The following is a 13,604-nucleotide window of genomic DNA, read 5'->3' as shown; positions in this document are numbered from 1 at the left end:
CGTTGTCTCTTGCCTCGACGAGGTGTCACACCTGTAACCGAGGTATGTGCCCTGACTGGGAATCGAGCCTGCAGCCTTTTGGTGTATGGGACCATGCTCTAACCAGTGGAGCCACCCAGCCAGGGCCACGTTATAATGTTTTTATATTTAATATCAATTTAACAGAGTTGCTTTTTCAGCTATGACTTAGTGCCCAATATATGAACTTTCAACATAAAATTATTCACAGTTAATCCTTGTTTTTACTTTTTAACTTTTCTTCGATGTTTACTCATCAAGGCCTGGGTTCTGCTCTACCATTCTCCTGAAACTGCCCCTTCACAGGCCAAGAGTAACCTGGATTATTTTCCGTTCTTATTGTGTAGGTGCGATAACTTTTTCTTTACCTTCCTAGGTTCTTTCAGCTGGTCTAATAAATAAATCAATTTAACACGTATTAACAAAAGAAGATAACCAAATTTAATTATATACATACTTATGGGAACTCTATATACATGGGAGCGTTAGATACCCCACATACGTGAGAGGTACACAGAAAGGTAAAAATGAGGTATATATGACATTCTGAACTAAGAAATGAGATAAAAGTGCCTTAAGATTTAAGATGGGAGGAAGATTATTCCCAGGATAAGAAGAGCAGATGTTGAGTAATAAGAAGTTTGCCCTGCCTTAGGTCCTAAAAAATTTTTGGTGATAACTTTTACTCTTATTAGAGTCAAGGCCTCAACTTATTTATTTATTTATTTTTATTTTTTATTTGATTGATTTATTTTTTAAAATTTATTTTTGTTACAGATGTTTCTCCTTTTTTACCCCATTGGCACCCTCCTCCCCATCCCCCCGCCCCGTCCCCGGCTTTGATGTCCATGTCCATTGGTTATGCATACATGCATATAAGTTCCGTGGTTTATCTCTTCCCACCCCCACCACCCCCTCTTCTGAGGGTTGTCAGTCTGTACCCTACTTCCATGTTTCTGGGTCTACCATATTCCTCAGACTGTTATGTTCATTATATTTTGTATATATGTGAGATCATGTGGTATTTATCTTTTTCTGCTTGGCTTGTTTCACTTAGGATAATACTTTTCAGGTCCCTCCATGTCATCTCAAAGGATAAGAGATCTTTCTTTCTTACAGCTGCATAGTACTCCATTGTGTATATGTGCCACTGCTTTTTTATCCATTCGTCTACTGATGGACACTTGGACTGTTTCCAGATTTTAGCTATTGTAAATAGTGCTGCTGTGAACATGGGGGTACATATATTCTTTCTGATTGGTGTTTCAGGCTTCTTAGGATATATTCCTAGAAGCAGGATCACTGGGTCAAATGGCAGTTCAATTTTTAATTTTTTGAGGTAACACCATATTGTTTTCCATAGTGGTTGCACCAATCTGCATTCCCACCAGCAGTGTACTAGAGTCCCCTTTTCTTCACAACCTCGCCAACACTTCTTGTTTGATGATTTGTTGATGGCGGCCATTCTGACAGGTGTGAGGTGATACCTCATGGTTGTTTTAATTTGCATCTTTCTGATGATTAATGATGTTGAGCATTTCTTCATAAGTCTCTTGGCCATTTGCATGTCCTGTTTGGAGAGGTGTCTATTCAGCTCCTCTGCCCATTTTTTAATTGGGTTCTTTGTCTTTCTTTTGTTGAGTTGTATGAGTACTCTATATATTTAGGAAATTAATCCCTTATCTGATGTATCATTGGCAATGATGCTCTCCCATGTAGTGGGTTGCCTTTCCATTTTGATGATTGTTTCTTTTGCTGTGAAGAAGCTTTTTAGTTTGATGTAGTCCCATGTGTTCATTTTTTCCTTTGTTTCTGTTGCCTTAGGTGATGTATCAGTGAAAATTCTGCTGCGTACGATGTCTGAAATTTTGATGCCTACATTTTCTTCTAGAATTTTTATGGATTCACGGGTCACATTTAAATTTTTTATCCATTTTGAGTTTATTCTTGTGTATGGTGTAAGTTGATGGTCTAGTTTCATTTTTTTGCATGTACCTGTCCAATTATCTCAATACCATTTATTAAAGAGGCTATCTTTACTCCACTGTATGCTCTTGCCACCTTTGTCAAATATTAATTGAGCATATTGCCTTGGGTCCATTTCTGGGTTCTCTGTTCTGTTCCACTGGTCTATATGCCGTTCTTGTGCCAGTACCAGGCTGTTTTGATTACAGTGGCTTTGTAGTGTAACCTGATATCTGGTATTGTGATCTCACTTACTTTGTCCTTCTTTTTCAAAATTGCTGTGGCTATTCAGGGACTTTTTTGGTTCCATATGAACTTTTGAAGTATTTGTTCAAGTTCTGTGAAATATGTCATTGGTATTTTGATGGGGATTGCATTGAATCTATAGATTGCTTTGGGTAGTATGGACATTTTAATGATGTTAATTCTTCCAATCCATGAACAAGGTATGTGCTTCCACTTTTTTATCTTTTATCTTCCTCTATTTCTTTTTTCAACGTCCTTTAGTTTTCTGCAAATAGGTCCTTTACTTCTTTGGTTAAGTTTATTCCTAGGTATCTTAATTTTTTTCCATGATGGTAAATGGGATTGTTTTTTCAGTTTTCTCTTTCTGTGACTTCATCATTGGTGTATACGAATGCCATCGATTTCTTGACATTAATTTTAGTATCCTGCTACTTTAAGGCCTCAATTTAAATTCTGTAAGGGAGAGGTAAAATTTCTCTTGGGCTGATAGGATTTTCATTGCCTTCAGCTCGAAATAATCCCCATGCCAAAGTAGCACTTCTTGGGGATGGCCTGTTCTGAAGTCCTTTGGTAGCTTACCTAACTTCTGTTTTGGTTCTCTATAACCCTGTAACAATTCACCCAAAATTTAGTGGTTTAAAACTATTTAAAACAGTTTATTAGTTATGATTCTTTGGGTTGACTGGATGGTTCTTCTGCTTTAAGTGATATAGACTGGGGTGTTGGGACGGCAAAAAGGTCCAAAATGGCCTTAAATTCATTGCTGGGAGTTGGTGTTGGATGCTGGCTGAAAGCTTGTCAGGGCCCTTAGTTCTCCTTCTTATGGACTTCTTCATGTGGCTGCTTGGACCTGCAGACCAGCAGTTGTGTTCTGGGAAAGAGCGTTCCAAGAGGAAAGAAGCAGAAGCTGCCAATTCTCTTCAGGCTTGGATTCAGAAGTGTCAGAGACTCACTTATGCCACATTCTATTGGTCAAAGTATCCACAGGGCTACTGTGGAATCTGAGGGCCAGCTCAGATTCAAGAGGCCAAGAAGTAAACTCTGTCAGTGGAAAAGCAGCTTCTGCAAACTTGATGGCAGCCATCTTTGTAGACTATCTACCACAATCTCTGCAAAATTTGGCTTTGCTTATTCTCTTTTCTTCTACTCTTCTGAGAGGGACAGCATGCCATTGTGATTATTCTTTCTTGATCTGTTTTGTGTGCTCATCTTGCTCTATACCCACATCCATGACGTCCCCCTAAACTATACCTCCAACCTAGAATTGTTTCCCAAGATGCCTACTAGATATCTTCTCTTAGATGTTCCAAAGGAACATTTCATTACTGACATTTTTTAAACAGGGCTCATTAGATTTGCTTTTAAACCTACTCATGATTTTCTTTTTCTGGTGAATGGCAACATTATCTTTCCATCCGGTTAGTTACTAAAGCCAGAAAATTGGATTTGCTTATTTTTACATATCTGACTCTGCTTCTCTATCTGATCTGTCACAAAGTCTAGTTAATTCTGTCTCCCTTAGAGGTACTAGACTTATTGGGGTGATCACTCTATAATGTATATGAACGTCTAATTTCTATATTGTAAACTTGAAACTAATATAATATTATATGTTAACTGTAATTGAAAAATTGAAAAAAAAAATTGTCTCCTTAACAGTTCTCATAATCCTTTCTGTCTTCAATGCTACCACTTATTTTAGGCTTCATCATCTCACACTCAAACATATTTTTTTTCAGTATTTACAGTTAGTTCTCTGCCTTTAGTCCTGTACTTCTCCAATTAACTTTCTATATTGCTTCCAGGGTAATAATCTTACAATGCAAATTTGATTGCTATTGCTCTAAGTAGTAACTTTCATTAGTTTCTCATTGCTTATGGAATAGTTAACTACAGTAATACCTCGGTTCTCGAACATAATTCGTTCCAGGAGGACGGTCGAGAACCAAATTGTTCGAGAACCGAAGCAATGAAACCCAATAGGAAATAATGGAAACTGGATTAATTCGTTCCAAGCCCCAGAAAATGCCTATTTACTGGCCTAATTTGTATATAATATGTAGAAAAACATAAGTCTCAACAAGAAATAAAAGTGTACAGTATGTCTAAGGGTTAAATTCAGTGTAAAGCGTGACTCTCTCCACAAAGCGTGACTCTCTCTCTGCACTCACACTGATGGCGCAAGCAAGGCGCGCTGGGCCGAATGAACGCCATTCGGCTCAACTCGGCTCATCTCGGAAGTTCGAGTTCCAAATATTTGTTCGGATTCCGAGACAAAAGTTTCTCGAATCTCCTGGTCGAATACCGATTTGGTCGAAATTCGAGGCGTTCGAGAACCGAGGTATCACTGTATATACTTTCCCAGGTTTATCTCTTACTGTCTCTGCTCTTCTCATTTTTCTACACCTCTCCAGTTTCTAACAATTACATCCTGTCCTTCGCTAACACAGTGCGTAACATGTGACTATGGAGGTGACATGTCTTTTAGATCAAAAGCCCACATGATTTGCATAGGTCATGAAACTTCTTTTGCTTTAAAGATCTCTGTTTATCAATTTATATGTAAATTTATCAACATTGGTCACATATTTGAAACCTGATGCAGTAGTAGTTTTTTGGGACCAGATTTTTAAAACGTATGTATACATAGCACATATGGAGTGCAAAATTCAAATGATTCAAAAAGTTATATGGCAAAAATCGACTCTTTACAACTTCTTAGCCTCTTACTGCTTATTAGTTTCTTGCATACACTTTCAGAGAGTCTGTGCATATGCTTACATCTGTGTACATATAAAAAAGTATAAATATCTGTAATTACATAATAGCAGTTCTATAATGTTCTGACCTTTTGTATCTCTGTGTATCTTATGAATTGTTTTACATCAATGCAGATAAAGCTATTTCCCTCTTTTTAGTGACAGCATGGAATTTTATCTTTCTCCTATTGATGAGCATTTGGGTCACTTCCAAATGTTTTGCAGTTACAAATGATGTGATATATGTCTTTGTGGATGTATCATTTGTACATGGTTGAGTATATCTGTAAGGCAGAGATTTTCAACCTTTTTTTTTTTTTTTAAATCTCATGGCACACATAAACTAATTACTAAAATTCTGTGGCACACAAAATATATTTTTTTTTGCTAATCTGACAGGAAAAAAAAAAAAGGTATAATTCTGATTCATTCACACCAGATGGCTATTATTGTGTTGGCTGCTGTCATTTAAAAATTTTTTTATTTGGCAGTCTAAGGGAAAATAAGTCAGTGCCCCTAACTAAATAGTAAGGTATTGAATGTTTTAAAAATTCTCGTGGTATATCAGTGTGCTGTGGCACTCGGGTTGGAAATCACTGCTGGAAGGGAAATTTCTAGAAATGGACTTTTTGGACAATATTTGCCTTTAAAATTTTAACAGATGTTGCCAATTGTCTTTTATAAATATCCTAAGTTGTTATATATTTCAGAAGATTTTCTATTGTAGGCAAATTACTTTCACAAGTTTGTTGAAGTAGCACTTTATAAGAGATTAATTGGAGCAACTGAGCCCATCAAATTAGAAGTTGAATTGGAATTATTTTCCTTGGAATTTCATTACATTTTACATGAGCCATTTAAGTATATTGTTATTTGCTTTCTTCATCATTTTAGTTCATACATAGAGTTGGAAAAGTACTAAATAGTAGAGAAAACCTAAAACACACTCATACTTTTCCATGCACGTGTGAAGACTAAGTGTCCTACATTGGCATGTGATTTCTACAATTCAGATTAATTGATAGGGCCATATGGGAGGGAGGGAGGGAGTGGTGGGACACACACACCCCCCCAAAATAAAAACTAATAAAAATTTTTATAAGAAAACAAATTTTGAGTCAATGAAGGTAGCAGGAATCTGTTATTAAATTTTAGTTTTGTATTCAGAGGACTAAAGACTTTACCTCAGAGTTTATCTCCCTCATGAAGCTCTTCTAGGTAGAAGTTACCACTATATTTATGCCTTTTTTTCTTTTTAAATCCTCACTCAATGATATTTCTCCATTTATCTTCAGAGTGAGAGGGAGGGAGGGAGGGAAGGGGAAAGAGAGAGAGAGAGAGAGAGAGAGAGAGACATTGATACCAAAGAGACAAATAGATTGGTTGCTTCTCTCATGACCCAGATCAGGGCTGGGGACCAAACTGTAACCAAGATATGTGCCCTTGACCGAAATTGAACCCAAGAATCTTTGGTCTGTGGGCTGCCGCTCTAACCACTGAGCCAAACCAGCCAGGGGTATGTCTATGTTTTTATTTCTATCATACATCTAATGATAGTCTATTACTCTTATTTATTTACATGTTCATTTTTCCCATTAGAATGAACATCTTGAGGGTTTGGAATAGACAACAAATGTCTGTTGAATAATGAATGAATTCCTTACATATGAATGCCTATGAAAGGTAGAGGACTTATTTATATTTTACATTTTTCTTAATTGGCAATTACTTTTCTTTTCTGCTACTAACCCAATTTTACAGATCAAGCTGAGCTCTGTCTTTGTATTCTCTATCTCTACCCTCATTCTAGAGAAGAATTTATCTTATACCTTGCTGATAATGTGCTGTGTGGACTTGGTCTTCTCTTCATTAGAAATGATCCTGTTCTCCTATTCCCTTTATACGAAAATCAATTCATTTGTCGATTCCAAATGAGCTCATTTCAGTTCTTGTGTCTTCTGTCACAGCAGTCATTAGTAGTGGCAAGGAACAAGGAGAGTTCCTTTTATTGTTATTTACAATCGAACAAGGGAAGGTATGTCCAAACATACAGAAGGATAATCTCCAAAGTATTTTATCATGGAATCTCTCCTGCCTTTGGGCCTGGAGTGGTCTTTGGCTTATTCTTTGTCATACTGACATTTAGGTGAGCGAAACAATGTGAGAAGTTCCCACAGGAAATTTTGAGCATGTCAGACTGAAGGAACAGAAAGAAGCCAATGTTACTAGTGCTAAGTGAATGAGGGGGACAGTGATAAGGCAGGGACTGGATATTGCTGATTTTATAGCCCTTGTTAATGAGTTCAGATTTTATGCTAACCGCAATAGGAAACCATTGATACTTATTGTTGGTAAATTAATGGGAGATACTTTGCTTCTGGCTCAGCCACTCGAAAGTCAGTTATATCATTATTTCTATGATAAAGTATTTTTCCATTCATAAACAATGAACTTTAGGTATAACATTATTTTTCTAAGGGTTTTATCTGTATGCCGTTATACATAAAATCTACAAGAGTTTTATTTTTTAAATTGAGAAAACTAGAATATTAATACACAGTCACTGGCTATGATTTGTTAATTAAAGAACATTATTAATTCTCCCCTCACTCCCAATATGTTTAGAGATGATGTAACACTACTTAGACAAGAGGTCCAAGACCTACAGGCTTCACTTAAGGTAAGAATAAAAATGATTATATTTGTTTCTTTTTAATGTTTCAGATAATAAATCTTTTAAAATTCACTAATTACAAATAATTTTTTTCCCTTTAGGAAGAAAAATGGTACTCAGAAGAATTAAAGAAAGAATTAGAAAAATTTCAAGGACTGCAGCAGCAAGTAATTGTTTTTATATGCTTGAAGTGTGTTTATTAGTTGATTATTGTCATTGTTGAAAATTAGCATAACACTTTTTGAAAGCAGGTGGCCGAATATAAACAACTTACTAATTTTTTTTCTTTTGCGTTTAATAGCCTACAGTGTATATTCCTTTTAATTCTAATGAATGTAAACAAGTATATGGGAATCTAAGATGTAACTCCTTAAAGGTGCTCCATTAAAAATCAATTCCTATAGATTGTTCTTTTACATCAGGCTACATTATTGTATTCTAACAATGTACCTAAATGGTTAAAAAATATAGGTTCAAACAATAGTGAGACTCTTCAAAGCATTTGTGATTGTGATAAGTTGGAAATGACTAAAATGTCTATTAGTAAGGAAAGAACTATTAACTGTTATAGTAAAAGTTGTTTGAAAACATGGGAAAACTTGTATTAATGATATTAGGTATCAAAAAGCAGAATAGCCCTGGCCAGTTTGGCTCAGCGGTTGAGCGTCGGCCTCTGGACCAGAGAGTTTGGTTCCTGCTAGGAGCACGTACCACCAAAAAAGCAGAATAAAAATATTTATATATATGTGTGCATATACATAAACACATGTATATATTATATGACTTTAACTACATAAAAATAATACATAGAAAAAAAACAAGAAAATCACTGTGCTATCAAAAGTGGTTATCTCTGAGTGAGATTCTTTTAATGTCTAAATTCTTTATGGTTTAGTGTATTTTCTAAGTGCATAATCTTAACCAATTATGCTTTTTATACTAAAATTATATTGACTTTTAAAATTAAAATTACATAAATTATATAAAGAATTGTAGAATAATAAATTTTATCAAATCTATATATAGTTTTTATTTATAAAAATAAAATGAATACCCTTCAACAATAGTTGTAATATTTTTATAAAGTAATTAGTGATCCCTTTGCACATTATCTTAGCATATTATGACTCTCAGTCTTTTGCCTTTGAGTCTTTTTATCAAAAATTGTCATTTGGACAAGAAAAGAGAAAAACAAATAAGTGGCCAACAAGATATCAGTCATGTTACTATTCAGACTTTATAAGAGTTTATATTAAAGAGATTTTTAACAATCTAAAATACTTATAGATCATTATTAATCTTTTACATGGATGCCATTTACAACTAATCAAACATGAGCTCTATTATCTTCTGTACCTGAAAACAGAAAAAGTTGTTAACTACATTTGAGATGATTATTTTACATTTAATAAATAAATTCTCCACAGTGCAAAGTACAAATTGACTTGTTAGGAGTCTTATGTTTGGGGGAAAATATATTTGAAGTATTGATGATTCTTAGCAATCATTATGTTCAAATTCAATGTATAGGAAAAAGAGTCAGATATACTATGAAATGCTTTATTAAATAAACTTTATCATATGTGTATGATTCTTTAGAATATAAAAATAATGACGAGGCAGTATATTATTTTGTTCCTAATGCACGTGCTAAGTTAAACCTTATGGCATATATTCTTTATTCTTGCTTCTAAAAATGATTTATGATCCTAAATTAAAAACTTATGCTTTTAAAACCAGTTTTTAGTAGTGCTGGTTCCATGGCATATTTATCTTATGTAAATTTTCAAATATAGGTTTGACTCTTGCCTGCTGACTTGAATATTTGCTTTAGAATCTATAGTTATAATTGTAACAATTTATATTTATTGATTACTGAACTTATGGAATTTAAGATTTCATCTATTGCAAGACACATAATAATTTCCTATAAAATGTTACTATAAAAACATTCTTAGAACCAATGAGTTGCAGTTAAATTATTATGCCAGTGTGCTTGGTGTTACCTTAGAGATCTGGAAGAATGTGAGCAGGCCAAATTAAAAATCTTCTTACCTGACTGAATGTGACTTTCAGAGATTTCTTTTTAACATTGGCAATTGTAACAGTATTATTTTTTTCTTCTTAATGCATTTGTTTATGTCTTTTGTTTTCATTGAGGAGTCTAAACCCGATGGATTGGTGGCTGATTCATCAGCAGGTAACTACTTAAAGTAGATATTTTGTTTCTCTTTTTTTTCCTTTTCATCCTTATTTTCACTTTTTTTTCCCCCTCATGCCTGCTATATGAATTTTGTTCTGTGGTTATACTTTATGGCTCTAAAATAGTGAAGCTAACAGTAATGTTCTAGGCTTACAGAGCTTGTTACCCATGAACTTTATAATTTAATCAATTTACTAAAATCTTAGTGTTTTCTTAGTTCATTATATTCTGAAGTTACCAACTTCTGGAATATTATATCAATATGTTGTTTAATGAAAAGTTAAATTCTATTATCAAAAAGTGTTATACTCTTTTTTCTTAAAAGAAGATGATGAAATTAGCATCTTTTTATTTTTATTTATTTTTTCTTGTTGTTGTTTTTATCCTCACCCAAGGACATTTTTTTTTCCATTTTTTGTACAGATAGAGTGGGAAGGAGAGAGAGGAAGGAGAGAGAGAGAGAAACGTCGATGTGAAGGGACACATCGAGTGGCTGCCACCCGCATGACCAACCAGGGCCGGGGACAAACTGCAACCGAGGTACGTGCCCTTAGCGGGAACCGAACCCAGGTCTCTCCAGACCACAGGCCGACGCTCTAACCGCTGAGCCAAACCGGCCAGGGCGAAACTAGCATCTTTTTAATGGACTATAATGGGAGGACCGCTCAATGAATATTCAAAATTATTAATATTTATTTATTTATTTTTTTATCCTCACCCGAGGACATTTTTTAATTTTCTGTTCAGAGAGAGCGGGAGGGAGAGAGAGGAAGAGAGAGATAGAGAGAGAGAAACATCGATGTGAAAGGGACACATCAAGTGGCTGCCACCCACATGACCCAACCAAGGCTGGGGACAAACTGTAACCGAGGTACGTGCCCTTAGTGGGAACCGAACCAGGGTCTCTCTGGACCGCAGGCCGTCGCTCCAACTGCTGAGCCAAACCAGCCAGGGCCAAAATTATTTTTGAAGTTAATTTCCCTCTGAAACCTCTTTTCTTTTTGAGAATAAAGTATTAGGAATTGACTGCATATTTTAATTGATTATTTTACATAAGACCTTGATTGTTTTCCTTAAACCAACTGTTTCATTTTATTTCACATTATTACAAATTTTATCAGAGAAGCAGAATATTTCTTTTTAGTTAGTTGACAGATATAGGAAAATAAATATGAAATGTGAAATCAAAATAATTTTCAAATAAATATCTATAGGTTATTTGGGTGTGTTACCAAACAATGCTTTCATTTGTTTTACATGTTTGTAAATTATGACTTGTGCCTTAAATGAAACAGATATGCTTAATTCTTAAAATATGAAGATACTTATAATTGGTAATAGACATGTTAATTGTCTTTAACTACTGCAATGATTATGATATAAATAATTACAATTTAGCAAATGTAATTAACATTGAATTTGAATAAATACTATACTTTTTTGTAGAACTGCATTCTTTGGAACAACAGTTAGAAGAAGCCCAAACAGAAAATTTTAATATTAAGCAAATGAAAGACTTATTTGAACAGAAAGCAGCACAACTTGCTACTGAAATTGCAGGTAAATTGAGTAAGAATTTTTTAGCTAATACATCAATTTCATTTCCTTTTGGTCATTATATATCCTAGACATAAGCATTGTATTTTAGTGATAAAATATTTGGTCTAGACTATGGTGGTGGTTACTGGAATTTAATAGCAGAATTACTATATGAATTGTTTTGTTTGTCTTTCTACCTACTCCTTTCAGAACACCAATTTTCTCTATAGAATTCTTCTTGATTTTTAGAGAAGATGAATTTTCTTTGGGATATCTTAAAGGTTAACAAGAAACATTTTAAAGATGTTAAATAACATAGTATAGATTTAACCTTTGGTTATACTATCTGTTATACTTATTATTATTATTATTATTATTATTATTATTATTATTTTTATCCTCACCCGAGGATATTTTTCCATTTTTTGTACAGATAGAATGGGAGGGAGAGAGAGGAAGGGAGAGAGAGTGAGAAACATCGACGTGAAGGGACACATCAAGTGGCTGCCACCCGCACGACCAACCAGGGCCGGGGACAAACTGCAACCAAAGTACGTGCCCTTAGCGGGAACCGAACCCGGGTCTCTCTGGACCGCAGGCCGACGCTCTAACCGCTGAGCCAAACTGGCCAGGGCCATATTATTATTTTTTTAACTACATACTTTTAGGTAAGATATTATATGTGATTAAATATACACAAAAATTTTATTTGGTAGAATATTTATATATACAAAAACAATTGATTATTTTAAGTTCAATTAATGTAAGTAGAACTATACATATATATATAGTTATCTAAAGAATGTGAATTTGAATGAGATGATATATAGATATGCCCTTCAATATACAGCAATTTATAAAACTGTCCTTCCTTAGAGTTAATGCCATGAAACTAATATACATATATCTTTAATTAGATATAAAATCAAAATATGATGAAGAAAGGAGTCTTCGAGAAGCTGCTGAACAAAACATGTCACATCTGACAGAAGAATTAAACAAAGAGGCAACTATAATTCGAGATCTGAAGACTGAACTGGTAATTTATAAACTATTTATTAGAATGTACCTTTATAATCTTCTAAATTCAAAATGAAATATCTTCTCTGATGGAAAATATTTGAAAGTATAGCTTGAGCCCTGGCCAGTTTGGCTCAGCGGTTAGAGCGTCGGCCTGCGGTCCAGAGAGACCCAGGTTCAGTTCCCGCTAAGGGCATGTACCTCAATTGCAGTTGGTCCCCGGCCCTGGTTGGGTTGTGTGGGTGGCAGCCACTTGATGTGTTCCTTTCATGTCGGTGTTTTTCTCTCTCTCTCTCCCTCCCACTCTATCTGAACAAAATATCGAAAAATGTCCAGGTGAGGATAAAAAAAAAAAAGTATAGCTTGAGTAAAATGGAGGAAATAAAAAATTCCCTACAGTTCTTCTACCACCTTCATATATTTTATATATGATTTTAAAAATCAAAATGGAATTTTATGTTACATAATTTATTACCTTAACATTTTTGTTGTTTCTGTCTTAATATCATCTGTCTTTTTGTGTAGTTTCCATATCTGCATCTCTCATCCTGACCTTCCCTTGCTCTTTAATTTTATAAATCCACCTACTTTTAGGATACTTCTAGTTGTGTTTCTAGCTTTCATTTAAAACTTCGTAAGTATATAGTCCATGAACACAGAAAATAGTGTGGTGAAGGCCTGGGGTGCAGTGTGAACATGGTGAAAGGGAGCAATGAGGGATAAATGGGGGGTATCTGTGATACTCTCAACAATAAAGATAAATAAAAATATTCAATAAGTATAACATCAAATCATCATATTTCCTCTATAACTGTATTTCTGTCATTGGTACTGTACATCTTCAGTGTTCAGGCTCAACAACCTTGGATCTGTTCTTGACCCCTTTCTGTTCTTTATTTAGCACTCAATAAATATATCAATGAATTAAGCAACTACATTCAACCTGCAACAAACCCTAATTATGCTTACATTGCTCCTTCTTCATTTTCATGACCAGTTTCTTAGGATAGAAAATGAAGGAATGTTAGCCTTTGTTAAGTGATTGTTATGACCAATAAGTGTAGTTTGTGAAGGAAAGGAAAACAAATAAAGCACTAAGGATAATTGTGAATTTGCTATTTTGCACTTTGAGTGGTGATACCATTAAATATGAGATAGAATGGGAAGAAGAGAGGCTTCT

General features: G+C 34.5%; 1 protein-coding gene across 4 annotated transcripts in view; it reads left to right on the top strand.

Annotated features, from left to right (window-relative positions):
• EEA1 (early endosome antigen 1) overlaps positions 1-13,604 on the top strand; it is a 135,095-nt gene that overhangs the window by 43,274 nt on the left and 78,217 nt on the right. For all 4 annotated transcript variants that reach the window (XM_036252240.1, XM_036252239.1, XM_036252238.1 and 1 more), the window contains 5 exons: positions 7,614-7,668; positions 7,764-7,829; positions 9,823-9,862; positions 11,312-11,425; positions 12,322-12,443. In XM_036252240.1, the coding sequence (XP_036108133.1) occupies positions 7,614-7,668; positions 7,764-7,829; positions 9,823-9,862; positions 11,312-11,425; positions 12,322-12,443 (397 nt within the window). The remainder of the gene's footprint in view (positions 1-7,613; positions 7,669-7,763; positions 7,830-9,822; positions 9,863-11,311; positions 11,426-12,321; positions 12,444-13,604) is intronic.

This window comes from Molossus molossus, unplaced genomic scaffold, assembly GCF_014108415.1.
Source record: "Molossus molossus isolate mMolMol1 unplaced genomic scaffold, mMolMol1.p scaffold_m16_p_10, whole genome shotgun sequence".
Taxonomy (NCBI): domain Eukaryota; kingdom Metazoa; phylum Chordata; class Mammalia; order Chiroptera; family Molossidae; genus Molossus; species Molossus molossus.
Note: the sequence above shows the minus strand (reverse complement) of the source record. Positions and strands in the feature narration are given on the sequence as shown.